We start from the raw sequence: 20,572 nt of genomic DNA on the forward strand, positions 1-20,572 counted from the left end.
GCAAACTCTGCAAGGTTCAAGGTAACCAAGAAGTAGAGGAGCCTCCTGTATCTCACATGTGCAGTGCTATATTCTGACTAGTCCCTGCTTGAGCAAGTTGAGTAAAGGATGACCTACTTCATGAGAAACTTATGTTTCAGTCAGGGTTGGGTAACATCATCCTGAGAACAACAAACCTTCAGTATAGACTCAAAAGAGAAATACAAAAGAACTTTTTGCCATTTAAATGTCACAAAAGGCAGCTATGATGTATATTCAAACAGAAAAATCTGCCCAAACACATTTAAATGAAAAGAGAGCCTTGGCCCTGTCCCTCTGTTCCTTCCTGCTTGTAATTGTGCAGCACTGTTACTTGTATTTTGACAACAGTTAGGTGAAATTGTATGGATCATCCACAGTTCTTTCTACAAAGATGGAGCTCCTTTTGTTCCCTCTTCAACCAAAGGACCCCTGTATCTGCCTACCCATTCCATTCTTCAAAATCCAGAGAAAAATGTGCATTCATTACATGGTCTATTTAATTCCATTATGTTGATGATTTTTTTTTCCATTATTTAGCTACAGGACACAGAAACTGATGCATTAGTCACAAGGAGCTACCTGGTCTCTCTGATTTTTGAAAACTTCCCAATAAAAAACAGTGACATTTTTAGTGCAAAATACTATACAAGGTTGACTATTCTATTCAAATACAATTTTGCATATGTTTCGTTTGAATAGATGAAAATACTATACACAGTTATTTCTTCCAAGAGCCAAATGCAAGACTAATATTAGCTAAATGTCTGGCTAGGTAGAGAACAAGTATACCTTACTCTACAGCCAAATATTTTACATGTTTTTAATTTGTCATATTTGACAGCAAATTTTATTTTTCATTGTTAAAATTTAATTGTATGCATAATACATGAAATGAGCAATTCTTTATACAAAGTTATACAGAGTATGTATCAGTATCATAGCATAGAAAGTAACTGATTATCAATGCATGACTATTTACAGTTGCCAACCCACACAATTTTATTATGAATATACACAAGATTTCATCTATATGTTTTTCATGTAAATATATGCTATAAAAGATAAAAACTGAAGTTGTAAAATCAAGGATACAATGAAAGATATTTTAAGAGCTCACAGATGCTTGGGCCTGATTCAGTTTTTCAACACTTTGGATGAATAAAATGACACAGGACATAATTCACTGATCAGTGCAGTGAAAAGGTCACTACATCACTTATTCATTTATCTCTTGCAGTCTGATTAGTTAAAACTGTCAATTTTCTCTTGGTGAAAGAATTTTTGCCAGCAGAGAACTGAGTTTAGTTAAGCCATGTCCACACTGTCCACTGGTTTGTGTCTCACCACCCTTTCACAGCCTTGACATAAGCATCTCTTGCATAGCATGGCAGTACTGCTCCGATGTTTCACTGGTTTTTCACTTTTAAATCTGGCATGCATAGCTGAAGGACTCATACATGAGGTTAGAACATACCCACTATTCACAAGACAAGCACAAATTCTTGTGATAATTAGCTTGCAATTTCCGGTTGTTTTCTTTAACACAAAGCAAATATGCACTATATAATATTACTGATTCTTTTCTCCTTACTTGGGTATCCCTCTGATGGACACAGGAGTTTTGGTTGCGAAAGAAATTAAAGTTCTGGCTCCAAGAACCAATATTCTAAATGTTATTCAGTGCAATGTTAAAATTATTTACATATAGTTAGTCTCTCTATATTTTAAACCTCTTTAAGACAGAATTTTAAATAGCACAGGTAAATTGAGCCTAAATACAGAAAAAAAAAACTAAATAAATAAATAAATAAATACCTAGATATGATGTAGTGCAATCTGTTGAAAATGACAAAATTATATTACATTTTCTCAGAAAGGGTATGGTTGCACGTGAAATTACAAAGAACTACAGTATTGTGGCATATTACAGAACCACTTACTGAGGTCAAGAACCAAATTCAGTAATTGAGCATGTAGATGACTCTTCTGGGACTTAATCATATGTTAAGAATAATCATAGCTTGTTGCCTGAAGGAGAAAGAGCATAACTGAATGTATCTGAACTGGAATGTGCAACAAGAAACAGACATGGGTCTGAATAGATGTAATATTTACTACTGTAATGTAAGAAAAAATAATTGCTAACCTCAGAGACAAACACAATATCCAAAAAAGTTTATTTCTTTAGTAACTGAGGGAAGATTGCAACTTCAAGATTATCTTAATTATCCTGTGTTTATTTTAAACAACTATTACACAAATACTGTTGAACATGACGACCATAAATACAAACACTATCAACAAACATACAAGATCATCCTGCACATCAAATTAGTAACATGTTAGAGTGTTTGATTCTCAAAAATTATTACCTCTTGAAACAGAACATCCACAGGCTAATGGAAGTTCAACACAAATGTCATAGAATTCCTCAGCATTATCTCAAATATATTTACAGATTTCATTGTAAACTTCTGAAATTGGATGTAAACATGAAAATTAACCTTACAGTCTTCCTAAGGACATTCAAAGGATCTACTGTTTCCTAAGACAGACTATTAGCACATACTTAGTAAGAAAGCAGTGACTTCTGTACCATAATCTAAAAAACAAAACAGAAAAGGTTGTTGTGTTTTGTTTTGTTTCCCTCCACCTTCAGCTCTCTAAAACAATTGGCTAACTACTTCAAAGTAAAATAAAAGAAAATAAAGAAACCGAAGGAATTGCCTGAAGCACTAAGTTCTTGATCAATTGCTTAAAGAAGAAGAGATTTCATTTTTACATATGGTAAGTAGTTAGTAATTAAAAGTAAGCTCAGCGATTATGAAATTTCCATCAGGAGTCCATTCAGAGAGATGTATTCGGTGTATACCCTACTACCGTTGAGATTAATTAAGCTTTAAACACCTCAAATGAAACACTGGAAAATAAAACAATACAGTGTGTTATAACCTAGTTATTTTGTGTCTGAATCACAACACAACTTGAAAACAAAAGTTCAGCTGTCTTGGCATGAAAACCTAGCTCTTTGGTCTCACTGGATTGTTGCCATTTAGTCCAACTCAGTAAAACGAGAGGCAAGGTGAGACTGCATCTTAACAGTTTTGCTAGAATCAAGAATCTTAATAATTTTAAAAACTGAATTAATATATCTAAAAGAGGAATGAAGTTGAGGCTTGCAATACCAGATGTCTGGATTTGATGACTAAGCACTTGTATTGTAGTCCTACATTCTTATGCTTTCCTGAGAAACTTCACTGAGGATGCATAATTCATTTGACATTTTGGACACATGAGGTAGACTAAAACATATTTATTTATTTTTATAGGTTTTTTTTTTGTTTGTTTGGTTGGTTTTTTTGTTTGTTTGGGTTTTTTTTTTTACATTTATTGGAATTCACATCTACTTAGGTGCTGCTTTGCTGCACTTACAGACATGCAACTCAAGAAAAAAAACCAAGTTTTGTTCTATATAGTGTAGAAGTCAAAATTTCCCTGAAGCTTAAAAAAATCTTGTGTATTAAAGGTATTTGCATACCAGACATACTGTGCTATCATATGGATACCACTTCCCAGGGCACTTTTGCATTTCTACGCTTCTACATAGTTCAAATTATACTAAATAAAACATCCTAGCAGTGCCACAGGAGAAATCAACATTCAAAAGCCACATGTGGACACTTGTTACTCAGGCAGTTGCAGCTTCTGGATACACATTTGAGCTACAGTACTTTTAACAAGAGGAAAAGATCATGAAGTAAAAGTAAGTGAGATCTTAAGTGAGATCTCTATGGCTAGCTGTTCCACAAATGCACTTAAAAGATGCTCCTGCTCTCACTGTATGATATGAGAAGTTGATGAGGCCTTCTAAAGTCAGCTGAGAGCAGTCTCACAGTCACAGGCCCTGGTTGTGGTGGGGGATTTTAACTTCCCTGATGTTTGCTGGGAGGACTACTCGGCCAGCCAGCTACAGTCTAGGAGGTTCCTCCAGTGCCTTGATGATAACTTTCTGATGCAAAGGGTGGAGGAGCCGACTACGAGAGGTGCATTGCTGGACCTCATCCTCACTAACAAGGAGGGTCTGGTTGAAGGGGTAAAGGTTGAGGGCTGCCTTGGTTGCAGTGACCATGAGATGGTGGAGTTCAGGATCTCCTGTGGCAGGGAAAGAATTGCTAGCAGAATCGCAACCCTGGACTTCAGCAGGGCAAACTTTGTCCTTCTCAAGCAAATGCTTGGGGAAATCCCATGGGCAAGGCTGCTTGAAGGTAAAGGGGCCCAAGATGGTTGGTTAGTGTTCAGGGACTGCTTCTACCAGGCACAAGATCAGAGCATCCTGACTCATAGGAAGTCAAGGAAGGGAGCCAGAAGACCTGCGTGGTTAAACAGGGAACTGCTGGGTAAGCTTAAGTGGAAGAGGAGAGTTTACAGACCATGGAAGGAGGGGTTGGCCACTTGGGAAGAATATAAGGCTGTTGTCAGAGAATGTGGGGAGGCAACTAGGAAAGCTATAAGGCCTCCTTAGAATTAAACCTGGCAAGAGGGGTCAAGGACAACAGAAAGAGCTTTTTCAAATACGTGGCAGATAAAACTAACACCAGAGGCAATGTAGGCCCACTGATGAACGAGGTGGGTGACCTGGTGACAGAAGATACAGAGAAGGCAAAGTTACTGAATGCCTTCTTTGTCTCTGTCTACTCTGCCAGAGGCTGTCCTGAGGAGCTCCGTACCCCTGAGGCCCCAGAGGAAGTCAGGAAAATGGAGTAGTTTGCCTCAGTCGATGAGGACTGGGTTAGGGAGCAATTAGGCAATCTAGACATCCATAAATCTATGGGTCCGGATGGGATGCACCCACAGGTGCTGAGGAAGCTGGCTGATGTCATTGCTGGACCACTTTTCATCATCTTTGCCAAGTCTTGGGAAATGGGAGAGGTGCCTGAGGACTGGAGGAAAGCAAATGTCACTCCAGTCTTCAAAAAGGACAAGGAGGACCCAGGTAACTATAGACCGGTCAGCCTCACCTCCATCCCTGGGAAACTGATGGAACAACTTATCCTTGGTGCCATCTCAAGGCATATCAAGGACAAGGGGGTCATTAGGGTCAGTCAACATGGCTTCACCAATGGGAAGTCATGCTTGACCAACCTCATTGACTTTTATGAGGACATAATCAGGTGGATAGATGATGGCAGGGCAGCCTTGACTTGAGTAAGGCATTTGACACAGTCTCCTACAGCATCCTCACAGCTAAATTGAGGCAGTGCAGTCTGGATGATTGGGTAGTGAGGTGGAATGTGAACTGGCTGAAGGGAAGAAGTCAAAGAGTTGTGGTCAATGGAGTGGAGTCTAGTTGGAGGCCTGTATCTAGAGAAGTGCCTCAAGGCTCAGTACTGGGGCCGGTCTTATTCAATATATTCATCAATGACTTGGAGAAGGGAATAGAGTACACTATCAGCAAGTCTGCTGATGACACCAAACTGGGAGGAGTGGCTGACATGCCAGAAGGCTGTGCTGCCATCCAAAGAGACCTGGACAGGCTGGAGAGTTGGGCAGGGAAAAAATGTAATGAAATATAACAAGGGCAAGTGTAGAGTATTGCATCTGGGTAGGAAAAACCCCAGCTTCCATTATAAATTGGGGAATGACGTATTAGAGTGGGGAGTAGGGGAAAGGGACCTGGGGGTCCTGGTGGACAGTAGGAGGACCATGAGCCAGCACTGTGCCTTTGTGGCCAGGAAGGCCAATGGCATCCTGGGGTGTATTAGAAGGTGGTGGTTAGTAGATCCAGAGAGGTTCTCCTTTCCCTCTACTCTGCCATGGTGAGACCACACCTGGATTATTGTGTCCAGTTCTGAGGCCCTCAGTTCAAGAAGGACAGGGAACTGCTGGAGAGAGTCCAGCGCAGAGCCACAAAGATAATGAAGGGAGTGGAGCATCTCACTTATGAGGAAAGGCTGAGGGAGCTGGGTCTCTTTAGCTTGGAGAAGAGGAGACTGAGGGGTGACCTTATTAATATTTACAAATATATAAAGAGTGAGTGTCATGAGGATGGAGCCATGCTCTTCTCGGTGACAACCAACGGTAGGACAAGGGGTAATGGGTTCAAATTGGAACACAAGAGATTCCACTTAAATTTGAGAAGCAACTTCTTCACATTGAGGGTATCAGAATACTAGAACAGGCTGGCCAGGGTGGGTTGTGTTGTCTCCTACTCTGGAGACATTCAGGACCCGCCTGGACACATTCCTGTGTAGCCTCATCTAAGTGTTCCTGCTCCGGCAGAGGGATTGGACTAGATGATCTCTTGAGGTCCCTTCCAATCCCTAACATTCTGTGATTCTGTGATTCTGTGCTCCTTTACATACATGTCAGTGGACATAGTATCATGAATCACAGCAAAAGAGAACATTGTACGAATGCAAAATTGCGTGTATTGTAAAAGCTATATGAATGGCTTAGATTATGTTACATATTGGAAATCTCCATAGGAAGTATTTTGCAGATTAAATGGTCAACCCAGTAATCTGAGTGTTAGCAATCTTACTGACAAAAATGATCTTTCCTTCACACAGGATATGTTTAGAGTATGTTCTGTTAAAGACAGGTTTTGTATTTTGGTATAAACAAACTCACTGGGCAAAAACTCAAAGCTTAAAATGCTCTTGCCATTTTTGCAAGTTTTATGTAGCAACAAGCTCAGAGATATGTCAGAGAACATGTTTGGTCTACAAAGTTTAACAGACTGCAGCTATGCCTTCAGTGGGAGAAACTTGCTGTGGTTGCTTCTCCTTATCCAGTATGTCTGTCCAACTGATCATGATACACTCAGAATCCCCCATAGCACCCTGGACAGTAACATTCAGAACAAAGAAGCAAATTTAACTGCACTAGTGATGAATATCAGAAAAAAATTCTGGTCACAGTGGTCAGCTGGAGGTCTAGATGTACATCTCCAGCTATAGGCGGCTTCAGTCAACAGGATTTTAAAATGGCCAACTCAGACAGTATTTCTTTACTTATAACACTTTTTTACTTATATCCAACGTGTGTGCAATGCTAAACTGTTCCAAAAAACAGATGTATGCACACCCATTATGAAACTCATATTTATAACCACCACTGATTTCATTCTCTAAGCAGGTTTCCTACATCTTCCTCTGCAAGACTGACAGGACTACCAGCTCCCCATCCCCAACCCTTCTGCTAAATAAAGGGGAGGACCTATATATAGGTTCTATACACCATTCTTTGTAGAAGTAGTTCCGGCCCACTGTCTACTTTCAGCCTTATCTGTCTTGTGGAGAAACCTGTTCCCAAAATGCATGTTATTGTTAGGAAATACCGTAGATCACAGACCCCAGGGTTTATGGATTCCTGTTTGCCTTAACTGATCAGAAATCTCCCTTGATACCTGCAAGTGTCAGCAACTGAACAACCTACAGTATTGATTTGGAACTGCCTTAAGTGTATTTCTTCCACAATTGTGCCTCAACAAAAGAGAAGAAACCAACATAGAAAACCTTTCTAGTGAATATAGACAACATAGGCCTTTGTTCATACCTTCTAGAAAAACAGACATATGCTGCAGGATCCAGTTCTGACAGTGGGGAGGGCCTGGAAGAGGGGGGACAGACTCCCCTTGCTTCTTTATCCCAGTTAAACCAAATATGTCCATTGCAAACACATGGCAGCAGCTCTTGCCTCCTTTCCCTGCCTCTGGAGAAACACCAGGCAGGGTCCAGTAAATCAGACCTGTCTAGCCACAAACCAGAACCCAAACACATGAGCTGTCAGAGGGGCAGAAAGGCTAACCCTGCGTACAGGGCTCACATCCCAAGGGCTCCTGTTCTGCAGCACACAGGTACTTGAACTATATTTAAATTAGCAACATAAGTGTCCGCAGCATAAGGCTCAGCATTACAGAGTTCACCCCACTTCTCAGCAAACTGTTCCCACTCCCCCAGCCAGTGAGGCTAAGGGCAGATACGCAAGACTGTAACAGAGGCATTTTCTGGATGAGGGGAGGGATAACAGATGGATACAGATGAGAAACCACAGGGAATGAGAATTCTCAGGTTTACTTCTGCAGTGCCGCTGCCCGTGTTCTGTGCAAATGCTTTGGCTGCTTGTTCATTGGTAACAGGCCCTACACATTCAGCTTCAGTACTTCCAGCATTAACCTCCACAGCCTGCTCAATTCCCTACTTCTGTTGTACCTCTTAACACATAGAGCTGGACTAAAAATTTGGCCCTGCGGACAAGTTTAGGAGGAAAAGACCAAGTTATTCGTATTGAAGATCTATAGCTTTCACATTAGAAAAGTAAATAAATGTATTTTTGGCATTTTGCTAAGTTGGATGGAAGATGTGTTCTTTCACTTCATTTTGGTTTGTGGTCTTTGTTTTGTAGATGTTTGCCTGAGTCCCTGATGGTCATTATTCGTATCCACACTATTTAGATCCCTTCCAACAGAATGAAGACCTGATGGCACCTCAATTTTCCACTATTGTTTTTATCTCTGCAACACTAGCTGTTACCCAAGTTAGAAATTTATCATATAAAATAATCAAGACAAGAGCTTTTAAGGGAGTTCTGTTCAGAGATTGCAATGTCAGCATTGCACTAGAAAATGCTTTCTAGTAAACAGTTTAGACGGAAACACGTTTTTGGGAAACAATGTTCTTATAGTTGATTAGTTGATCTTTTAACTGAAAACAGTATCTGAAAATATTGAAAATACAGTATTGGGTTTTGAAGGTAGGGGTTTTTTGTTTGTTTGTGGTGTTTGTTTGTTTTGTTTTTTAGAGGAAAACCTGTTCTTTCTGAAATCAATGAAATGCTGGGGACCCTGTTTTTCATAACTCATCAGAAAAGCTCCACTTGCTATTCCTGAAACATCCTATTACTTGGGAATTTCAACCAGGACTAAAATTATAAGGAAATGGTATCAGCTTTAAAGGAAACGTGTTTGTGCAGAACAATACAAGTGTCTCAGCTGTAAGTATTTAAAGCAAAGAAGCCTCTCACTGCCTCAGTAAGAAGATAGTATTGAAACAATCAGCTGAGGTCACTGTATTTAAGGCAAACACTATCTTCAAAATGTCTCATAATTCTGACATAGTAGGTCACGTGGAACTCAATTTAGACATGCTAAGAAAATTCCTGACCTTCCTTTGGCAGACATATATTTTTTTAAGTGAGCGCTGTAAAAAGCTTACAGTAACTCAGCATCAAAATACTACTTGTTTGTTTTCCATTTTGTTGCAATCAGTGTTACTAGGACATTTCACTAGCTATCATAAATCTTTCTAAACATTAAATATAGTCACAATATTTTACATCGCATGTATTGGACTTTTGACAAGGGATGAGAGAAGATATTACCTAAAGAATCAGATAGTTTAAGAGAAGGGATAATAGAAGGATTCAGGTGCTTAGCATCTGATATCTGGAATGGTCTATCTTCAATAAAGTCTTTTAGAAAAAAAATAACAAAACAAAAACTAACAGCAGAAACTGCAATTTATACTCACTATAGGATAGTATTACTAAATCTACAGCTTTCAAATAGTAGAAGACTTTGTTCTACAAATTATTTTCAAATTATACATGCTTTATGGATAAATTTACTCGGAGCTCTATAACTTACAATGATATGACAGCATACAAAAATTTTTTATTTTCTCAGAAGCCATGTCATAGGCACCAGAAATGCAGACAATATAATAGGCTGAATGAAGAGAAAGAACATGTTGGATTTCCTTCCTGATTTTCTAACTTGCTAACTCACTGATCTGTGGGGGTCATTCAGCCTGCCAGTATCTCCAGCTTGAGTAACTATGCTCATTCCTATGCTTTTTGAAATGACTATGCATCCCCGAATACTTCCAGGGCATCAGAATCTCTCAAGAACACCGCTAGAAACTTTCTATCAGTCAAAACCTACAACTTCAATGCAAATAGTGAGCTGCATGGCAGCTGTAAACATTAAAAAATTAAAGACTTAATTTTCTGAAAGTGGACAACTGAATTATTTCTTAGATTTTTTCAGAAACTCATTGAGACATCTGCACTCATTTTACCTGTCTACAGCACAAGAATAAGAACAACATTCAAAACCACCATGAATTTAAAAGATAGTTCCCTTTGACTAAGCTAACAAAACCTGTTTGGAGGACAGAAATGGCATGATTCCAAAAAAGAGTTGTCTTCTGGGTGAAAAAAATATTGGACAATTACACAAAGAAGCCTATTTATTTTTTTTTTAATTGGTTAAAGGAAACTTAATTTGTGTATAAACAACCTCATATTCTTCTACACCCAGAGAAGCCCTCTGTTTGTTTGAATCATAGTAGTCTCTAATGATCATTCAGTAAATAAAGTCTGAAACTTCCCTCTCTTTAATCTACAGAAGAGCTATGAGAATCAGTGGTGATGCAACAGGATCTCACTTCTGTACAGCAACAGGGGTCAAGGGGCACACACACCAGCAGTACAGCAGGGAAAAAAAAAATAAATAAGAGTGCTGCAGTCAACCAACCAAAAGAAGCTCAAGAAAACACTTGGGTACAGTCAATTTTGACCCTAAAACAATTGTCTTGTGGTTTTCCACCCAGAAGGAATTTGACAAGATCTGTGACAATTCACAACACTGAAATTAGAATAGCTTAGCTGAAATGATTTGACCTGGGCTGACTGATACCAATGAGAGTCTAGATTATTGTTTTAGCAAAACATGAGATTAGTCAAGGAAGGCATCCATTTGAGTTACTCTGGATTTACAATGTGAAAGTAACCCCACAACTCCTCTGGCTAGACCAGAGCTTTCCAAACACTTATAGTAATAGTATACTACTTAATATAACTCTGAAAAGCCTAAAATAAAGACATTCTACTTTCTAAACTCCAATACACTTTGGGAAATAGGATAAAATTGCAGCACTAATTCTTCTATTTCTGCCTACTTTTCAAAACTATCAAATATGAAGTGTTAATACATTTTGTGCATGATCACCAAGATAGCCAGAATTTTGTTTCCCTGATTAAGAATGTAAAAATCAGACATGAAACACGGTTTTTGTCCTTATGGAAAAAAAAAAATCTTGTATTTGTCCACCTTAAATGATTTTGCAAAGCAATATTTGGAAGATTAGCATCATGTATTTTATTTCAAAATCAAGAATGAAACGATATATTTCTAGGGAGTTTTGACACATGTTTTTGATTTTGAGTAGATGTTTTTTTCTGGTTATCAGAGTTCTTAGTTAATGTTACCTTTAAACCATTAAATCTTCATTCAAATCATGTGGTTATTTTAAGAGACAATTAAAAAGTACTAATTAAAGAGTGCATAGATCTGTACTTGGAGGAGAACAAGACTGGAAGCACAGATAAATGTATGGTTTGCCACCAAAATACATCAATACTTTGTTTATAAAACAGAATACTCACACTTATGCAATCTGGCTTAAGTTGGTACTCACGTGCAGTGTGGAAACTGTGAGTCTTGGAATTTCATGAATAAACAATAAATCCAGTATTTGCCTGTTTAGTATCCATCACTGGGAAGAACAATGATCCAACATGACAACCCTTGCCAATAATGAGGTCCATCCTGTAAATGTTCCTGTCTCATGATTTTCATTTCTGGATTGTGTAATGTGTCACAAAGATCACCTTGACTGCCTCACGTACACGTACAGTTATGTTAACATTTCACAGAGAATTGCATTATTCCATTCTTTATGGCAGACAAAAGTCTGTATTGTGGTGTATTCTTTTGGGGGTTTTTCAGAGGAAGGAGCGGCAAGCCCTGTACAGTTGGGAATTGTAGAGCTGATGCTACATTAGCATTTCTCCTCTCCTTTCTTTGCCAAGTTCTATAATTTACAGCATTTAAATATCCCTGGAATGTGCTGTCTCCTTTTGCCTATAAATATGTTGCGTGAAGATCTGTAGTAAGATCTAACTGCATTTCCTTACCTTTCAATGAACTCTTACTCATCATCTAAACTAAGACTAAAAATCACCATTCGGTTTTCCTAGGGAAATCAAAAGTAAAATATGTCAAATTGAAATCACCATCTATGTAACATTTCAGCAATTTTGTGTATAAATTTGCAGTCCTAAAAATATTGACATAATATATCCATGCCAGTAAGACAATTTAAAAATTCTCGTCAAGAGAAATGCACAAAGTTCTCCCTAGTTTTTGAACACTCTTCCTTAGATCAGCTCACAGATGACAGTTGACAAGAGGTTCAGAAAAAAACATTATCTTCTTCAGAGTGAGCATGGGCCCATAGCACTATGTGGAAAAAGTGGAAGAAATAATACCCTGAATTTATGGAAAGGTGCTATATTTATCTGGAACACTAATGATTAAATTTATATAATAACTGATGAAAATAATGACCTTAGCTTTTGCTGCACAACTGTAGCTATATGGAAGAGTGACACATATGAACAATGTTTCAATTCCTGAGGAAAAGTCTAAACAACAATACTCAGAGTGGGAAAGTTTACAATAGCCATTCCACAAAATGCCAAATCAGACTCTCTGCTTCATTTTGCTTATCACTACATTAAGACTGCAAACTCTTTACTTCCTCTGTGCACTTATCATTAATGCACTGCCTCATTTTCAAGTTTCATCCAAGGTTCTTCATCAAAGAAATGTGAATGACTGATACTTGATTCAGTTCAATCTTATCTCATTTAAAATTCCATGGACAAATTCAGAGAAAAATAGTCACTCTATTACCTCCAAGGTTCAACCAAAGAAGAAATATTTTTCATGGAAAATCCTTTAATACATTGACTTCATCTGTGAAATCCAGACAGCAGCTTATCCTGACTTAGATATACTGGAACTACTCCACATTGGATATTCAGTTTAGATCAGCATGAGATGCTGAAAACTTCTCACATCATTTCTTCTTTCAGTGAGAAGGAAACATTTTTCCACTTACGAGACAAAAATAAGTACCTCTGAGCACCAAACACTCATACAAAATTCACTTAAGACCAAGATACTGATTAGTTGAAGAACACTATGAATTCTTAACCACTAACTGCTGTGAGAAACATTCCAGTCTTCATTTAGAAGGATTCTTTATTGATATCCACCCCACAGACATGCTCACATAGACTTGGGATGATACAGTAATAACAGAAAAAAGACTAGCAAGAAATGAGGCAATACAGTTCACATAAGAATTCTCTCCAAACCTTTGGCACTGAAATTAAACAGAAAAGAAAAAACAGAACAGAAAAGAAAAATTATCTACTTCTATACTGAATAGGGAGCACGATCGTGACAATAATTAATAGTCCATTACTATCAACCTAATCTTACTGAAATTATTTAGGTTTTGAGTATTTGTATTTACATATAGAACTGCTAAAGACTTCCATTAGCCAAAGAGAAATTCTAGGCTAAAAACATGCCATGACATCCTTCATTTAGTGTCATGGCATCTTTTACGCAGAAGTATGACCATACAGAACAATTGCTACCTTGTGCTATGTCTTCCACCAGACCTTCACACTGAAAAACTGTTTTCCCAAAAGGGTGTGAACTAAATTAATGACTGTTGATAGAAAAAAATCAGTGCAGCTAGCACTCACTTTAATTGAAGATGTCAGAATATGCCTTGCATCCTGTATTCTTCTGAAGTTACATTGCTCATAAACACTGTATCATTCTACTATATTTACATTATATTCTTACAGAAACATTTTTTAAACATCAGACATATTCTAAACAAAGATAAATTCACTGCATAAAAAAAAAAAACACCAAACATAAACACATTTGTTTAGCTTAATATTCTGAATTAAGAATATTAAAACCATTTGGTACTAAACTGACAGTGAAAGATCAAAAAGTTTTCAAAGTTTGCTCTATGAATGAGATAGAGATATTGTACTTAAACATATTATTTTGCTAGATGCATACACAAATGCAACAAAGTATTATTGGCAATTTAGATGTATTTTGCATTTTAGCTAGTTACAGCTGTCCATCACAGATGCTACTGTCATCTTATAGCTTCACATCTCTATTTATGTAACACTTTATGATGTGGTTTATACGCAGAGTCTCTTATGTTTATTTACTTACCAACAGTATCACATGGTTCGTCTTTATGTACACAGAAATCCTTCCTAGAATTGGGGGGAAAAGAAAAGTGTTAAGCAAGCCAAGCTGTCAGACTGGTAATGACTGTGTGACCTATTTACAAATATTTTGTATGGCTCAATGAATAAATAGAGAACATCATTATCTCAACAAAGAGAGTGGGGAAGCAGAGGTCAGAATTACCCAGAACACTTCAGTTTATTTTCAGAACAGATTTAGGAGAAGTCAAGTAGCAAATCATGTACCATATATTTAAATTGCATTGTACCTAATTTATGGGTTTTTTTACTAATGTAAGTATATCGAAATGTAACAAGTGTAAAGTTAATTTTTCTTTAATTTGAAATGAAAAAATCTTCATTGCTTAATATCAGGTCCAAAAGCAGTGTTGTAATCCAGCATTTAAATGAGAGAGACAGGCAGAGTTTTCCTGCTAAAAAGTTGTCCTGGTTTTGGCTGGGATAGAGTTAATTTTTTTCATAATATCTACTATGAGGCTGTGTTTTGGATTTGTGCTGGAAACAGTGTTAATAATTTCAGGGATGGTTTTGTTCTTGCTGAGCAGTGCTTACATAGCCTTGAGGCCTTTCTGCTTCTCACACCACCCACCAGCGATCAGACTGGCAGAGTACAAGAAACTGGTGGGGGACACAGCCAGGACAGCTGACCTCAACTGACCAAAATGATATTTCAGACCATAGGATGTCAAGCTCAGCATATAAAGCTTGAGGAAGAAGAAGGAAGTGGAGCACATTCAGAGTGATGGCTGTTGTCTTCCCAAGTAATGATTACTTGTGATGGAGCCCGGCTTTCCCGGGATTGGCTGAATACCTGCCTGCCCATGGGAAGTAGTGACTTAACTCCTTGTTGTACTTTGCTTGCATGTACAACTTTTGCTTTACTTATTAAACGGTCTTTATCTCAACCCATAAGTTTCCTCACTTTCACTCTTTTGATTCACTAGCCCCTGGTGGGATGGGGAAGAGAGTGAGCGCCTGCGTGGTGCTTAATTTCTGGCTGGGGTTAAGACAGAACAAAACAAACAAAGTTAAAGTGACTAATAGGAATCCGTTCTGAAGAAGCATTTCTGCTAAGGCATCACATTCTAGCAGTGGAAGACTTACAAATTAACTCAGTGGGAGAAGACTATCCTATCTCCAACACAGATTTCAGTTCAGCCATAGCTCTATAAATAAAACTGCTGAACTGCATGAAGTGGAATATATATTTCTTCTCTGTGTTAAACAATATCTGCTTGGGATTAACTTTAATTTCACATCGATTTTATCTGTTCTCAGAGACACAGAACAAAGGTATCAAGAGAGTAAAGGAAAAGCTTTGTTTCACTGTGATGTTTATAACTTACATTAATTTTTTATTTTAAGTAAAAATTGGGATGCTGAGGTATGCACGAACTGGGCAGGGAGGCAGAGAACCAACAGGGAACAAAGAGCAACAAAACAAACACGTATAGCATCTAAGCAAAATACAATGTAGTTACCTGAACTTCCTTCTAATATGTATAAAGAAGTTTCTGTTCTTTAGCTGTACCACAGAGTAATGGTCTCTGTTTTTAAAGAGGGAGCATATGCACCAGAAAGATTTAGTTTTGATATTCTGGCTATGAAGCTACACAGATATACACATGAACTGATAAAGATACAGACAATATATACACTCATTTTCCAGGAACAAAATGCAGGAATTGTTTGGTGTTCGAGATAAGAAAGTAGACTAGTGATACCTATGATTTTTACAAATGCAACTGCTCCAAGAGTTTTTTGTTTGTCCGTTTGTTTCCCACAGACTATTTCCACAGAGTTATTTAGACCCAAAAGAAATCTCAAGTAGTTGGCAAATTTCTAACACTTGTTAAAGGCTACACATCCAGAGACACATGATAATATAGCTTTTGATTCTCTGTTAACCACTGACAGCTAACTACGGAGTAGAAAAGCAAAACAACAGTGCTAGAAACAAATCTTGCAAATAAATTGATAAAGAAACTCTGGGAATCCACTTAGGAGAGCCCTGGAAGTTGAGCCAAATATTGTGAACAGGAAACTATAATCAGATCAGAAGGAAGTTTTTTAATATTTTTCAAACCTGTAAAAAAAATTGCATTAATGCACTGGGTTGTAACGCAATTCTTTGTTTTGTGCCATGTGACACAAGGGACTTACCGTTTTGTTAAGTAATGTGACAGAATGATTAGAAATATAGGACTTAACGTTGAAGCAAGAAAACATGTGTAAAGGCAACCTAAGGACATAGTGTGTTTTCCACACACACTCATCTCATACAAGTACCATAAATATTAACCAACGTAACAAGTGGAAAAAAAAAAAGAAAGAATACATTCAAATGTACAAGAATACCATCTGACATTCTAAAACTGACAATATCCAAGAGGTTTCTGCTTATTTAATAGTTTTGTTCTCATACACTTACAGCACTTTTTTTGTTTTGCTTTACCTTCTTGGCTGACTCTGACTATGGTTATGTTATGTATCCAGAGTTTCATTATGGGACTTGGGGGAAATGGTAATGCTATGATTTGGCAAGAGGGAAGTACAATAAACCATTCTTAGTTCCTGATTTACATTGAAAGAATGTAAAAGCTCCTTTAATGTTCAAGAATATGAATACATTACATACATTTGAGACTAGGCTCCTTAGTAAAGATGTATAGCTCTAGCTAGACCTACCAATGGCTCTCATTGAAATCATTCTCTAATTCCCACAGAGTAACTTAAATATTCCATCATATTATATGATGTTCCTGTGTGTATATAACATACATACACACATACATATATATATGTGTGTGTGTGTATATATATATATATATATGCCTCGACACATTATATGTGGAATTGGCATACTGAAACTACACAAAGCAAAAGAAATTATATGGACCCTTCAGAGGAAGATAAGGTATAAAATAGAGCAATAAAGCACACTAAAAGGCCTTTGTTTTTTTCTCCATTCTCTTAGCAAAATAGGGCAAAGATATTAGCATTACCATTAATGTATATAGAAGCTCTTGTGGTGCAAGTTATTAACCAAGTTAAACTGAAAAGCAAGAAATGGGTTAAAGAACACCAGATTTCCCTTCTAACCAGTATCCAACACACAACTTGCATTACTCTAAATGGTTAGTTTGAATGTACATGGAAAGGAAAACAGGTCCTTGTTCAAGTACAAGAAAAGAGGAGCTTTCATGAGATTTAGGACTGACTTCTGAGCTTGAACAAGTTGGCTAATCCTAGAAAATAATTCTAAGCAAGAATGAGTAACGACCAACCCATTATTTGTGAAAATTACATTTAGTTAGTGCGCTTTTAATCGACTACATAAAGCACTATGATGGGCCTTCACAGAAGGCTCAAAGTCACAAAGACTAACTATCCAATTTACAGATATAAACTATAAACTCACTATATTATCTTTGTTGTCTGGTTCCCACATGTAAACTAGGCACATACATATTAACTAATAAATGCACTTTAAAAAGTCAATTTTAGAGTTAACGAACCACAAATTAAATTATACATTTATCATCCAGTTGGGAACCTAAACAAAGTGACAATGTTACTATCATAAATGCTATTTTGGAAACTATTCAGTATTTTGAGCATAAACATTAAATGCACTGGTATGCACTGGGCAGTGTATTTTCACAAGTCAGGAAATACTATATTGAAATAATTTAAATAATTCACAGATCACTCAGGGCCTGTAAAGTTGAACTGAGATTAAAAAGGACAATATAAATAGGTTCTTCTAAAGTTCATGTTTCAGGCACACTAAAAAATAACAGTTCAGAAATGTGATAAGTGAACTAATAATTGAACCGAATGTGTAGCTAACATATGAACACAGATATAGAAAAACTAGGAAGCCAAGGAAGGTGTTTTTGAGTGGAGCCAAACAGAACCTAGACTCAGTGATAGCATTAAACCATGATCTCAAAAAAAATCATAGAATCATAAAATGTCCTGAGTTGGAAGGGACCCACAAGGATCATGGAGTCCAACTCCTGTACCTGTATTTGACAACCCCACAGTTGAGGGTGTGTCTGAGGGTGTTGTCCAGTCTCTTCTTGAACACTGTCAGGCTTGGGGCTGTGACACCTCCCTGGGGAACCTGTTCCAGTGCTCCACGACCCTCTGCATGAAGAACCTTTTCCTAATGTTCAACCTAAACCTCCCCTGGCACATCTTCCTGACATTCCCTTGAGTTCTGTCACTGCTTGCTACAGAGAAGAGTTTGGCACCTGTCCCTCCTCCTCCCCTTGTGACGAAGCTGTAGCCACCATGAGGTCTCCCCTCAGTCTCCTCCAGGCTGAACAAACCAAGTGACTTTAGCTGCTCCTCATATGGCTTCCCCTCCAAACCCTTCACCAACTTTGTAGCCCTCTTCTGGACACTCTCCAGTAGCACCCAGTATCCTGTGTTGCCCAGAACTGCACACAGTGCTCCAGGTGAGGCCACACCAGTGCAGAGCAGAGCGGGACAATCACCTCCCTCACCCAGCTGGCAATGCTGTGCTTGATGCACCCCAGGACATGGGTGGCCCAGAGAGCACTGCTGGTAAAGTTTGAAAATTAAATGAGTTCTTGTGAAATAAAAATAGGAAGGAACACAAATCAATCTTTAAAGATGGCTCATCTGGGTAACTTTTATTTTAATGTAGCAAAAGCTGGACCCCCAAACTTGATATGACATGGCAACAGCATGACGACAACAAGAAAATCAGCATTTGAAAACAGACAGTAGGACTGAACAGCATCCTTGTATAAAGATGGAGTAAAATATCAGACGTGGCACCAGTACAACCATTTACATACTACTGTGTCCAATTTTGGCATTTATGCTTCAAGAACAATTTGAAAAATAGGAAAAGATCTGGAAAGAGCCGAGAGAATGATTAAATGTCTGGGAAACAGACTTAAAACCTCTCTAAATTAATCTAAGAGAAAGATGAGTTGTGACTTGAGAACAGCCTACAAGTATTTATATAGGGAGGAACTTTATAACAGCTCTTCAGCAGCAAATGGTACAAAGAGATCCACGGCTGAAAATTGAAGTAACAAAAATTAGAAATAAGACACATTCTGAAAGTAAACAACTGTGGCAATGTTCTACTTTAGAAAACAGTTAATCTTCCTTTATTTTAAATCTTTGTCTCAAGACTATCGAGCTTTCTTTTTCACCAAGAAAATAAATGTTAAAATAACTGACTCAATTTAATATTAGGGCCTTGCACTAAATAATCAGAGTTTTAAAATGAAGTTTAGGCTCATATAATGCTATGCAATAGATTTGCAGGAGTGAACAGAACATACGTAGCCTGAGTACTAAAATTCTAAGAAATAAGCTGACATAAACAGGTAAATTCATGTAGATTTTTCTCACATGTATTATCAAAAGCATTACCATGTCACAGACTCAAACACCTTGAATTTAGGGAAGAAAAAAAACACTATCAAAACAAACAGATTGGGATGACTTAAAATTAGAGGGATTTTTAAAATACACAAGATAAAAATACATGTCTTAAAATTAATGTGCCAAATACAGAAGATTGTGCTTTTTTAAAAAAAGACACCTTTGATTGTAAAGTGTGCTCTTTTCACATTTCTGTGCTTCCTTCTGCATCTACAATCCTATTAATAAATAATTAATGGTAAGGACATCTGAGATTCTCATGAACTTCCTTGATGTCTGCTGTTGATGTCAAAAGAAAAACAGTAAACGCAGCAAAACTTTGAAAAAATAACAACAGTTGGCAGTATTGAAATTACAGTGATGAAAAAATATCACTATGAAGACAAAATTAAGAATAATTTCATCTCTCACCATGCACTTGCAAGAAATCATTTTTCCAGAGCTGAGTTTCACTAGAAGTTTAAGGACACCAGTAGCAGCTTAATAACCCAATCTCTATTGCTTTACATTTCAACAGTTTCATACTCTCAAACACTGGAATCTTTTTGGGTAATTTTAGTTTCCATGCAAGTGCACAGTGTCCCACCTGTGGCTTCCTTGTGGTGTCATTTTTGGTACAAACCATTCTCATCAGAAATGTGGTAAAGAGAAAAGTCAGGAAAATAATTGTACTTAATGTATGCGTTGGATGGTAATAGCAATGCTTAATAAATTCTTGTCCAAGCTTTGGGGAGAGTTCTGTAAGGCTGGGACGATTGGAAATGAAACAATATTTACGAAGTCTAAGTGCTTTCTATGCCATTGTCTACTTTTACAGAATGAGGAACTTTCTTACAGTGAGGATGACTTGCAGTACTGCTTCAATTATGTGTCACCTAGAGGAAAGGGATTTCAGATACTGCATATCAGTATGTATAAATAGCTGATATAAACTGTGAACATGGAATATCACTGTCTA

At 37.5% G+C, this 20,572-nt stretch overlaps 1 protein-coding gene across 1 annotated transcript in view; it reads right to left on the bottom strand.

Moving 5' to 3' along the window:
- The window catches only part of ADAMTS19 (ADAM metallopeptidase with thrombospondin type 1 motif 19), a gene marked incomplete at its 5' end in the record, with an annotated part of 153,731 nt that overhangs the window by 80,844 nt on the left and 52,315 nt on the right, over positions 1-20,572 (bottom strand). Inside the window, one exon of the mRNA XM_082074829.1 lies at positions 14,144-14,187. Coding sequence (XP_081930955.1) covers positions 14,144-14,187 — 44 coding nt within the window. The remainder of the gene's footprint in view (positions 1-14,143; positions 14,188-20,572) is intronic.

Source organism: Streptopelia decaocto (genome assembly GCF_964273445.1).
Source record: "Streptopelia decaocto genome assembly, chromosome: Z".
Lineage (NCBI taxonomy): Eukaryota > Metazoa > Chordata > Aves > Columbiformes > Columbidae > Streptopelia > Streptopelia decaocto.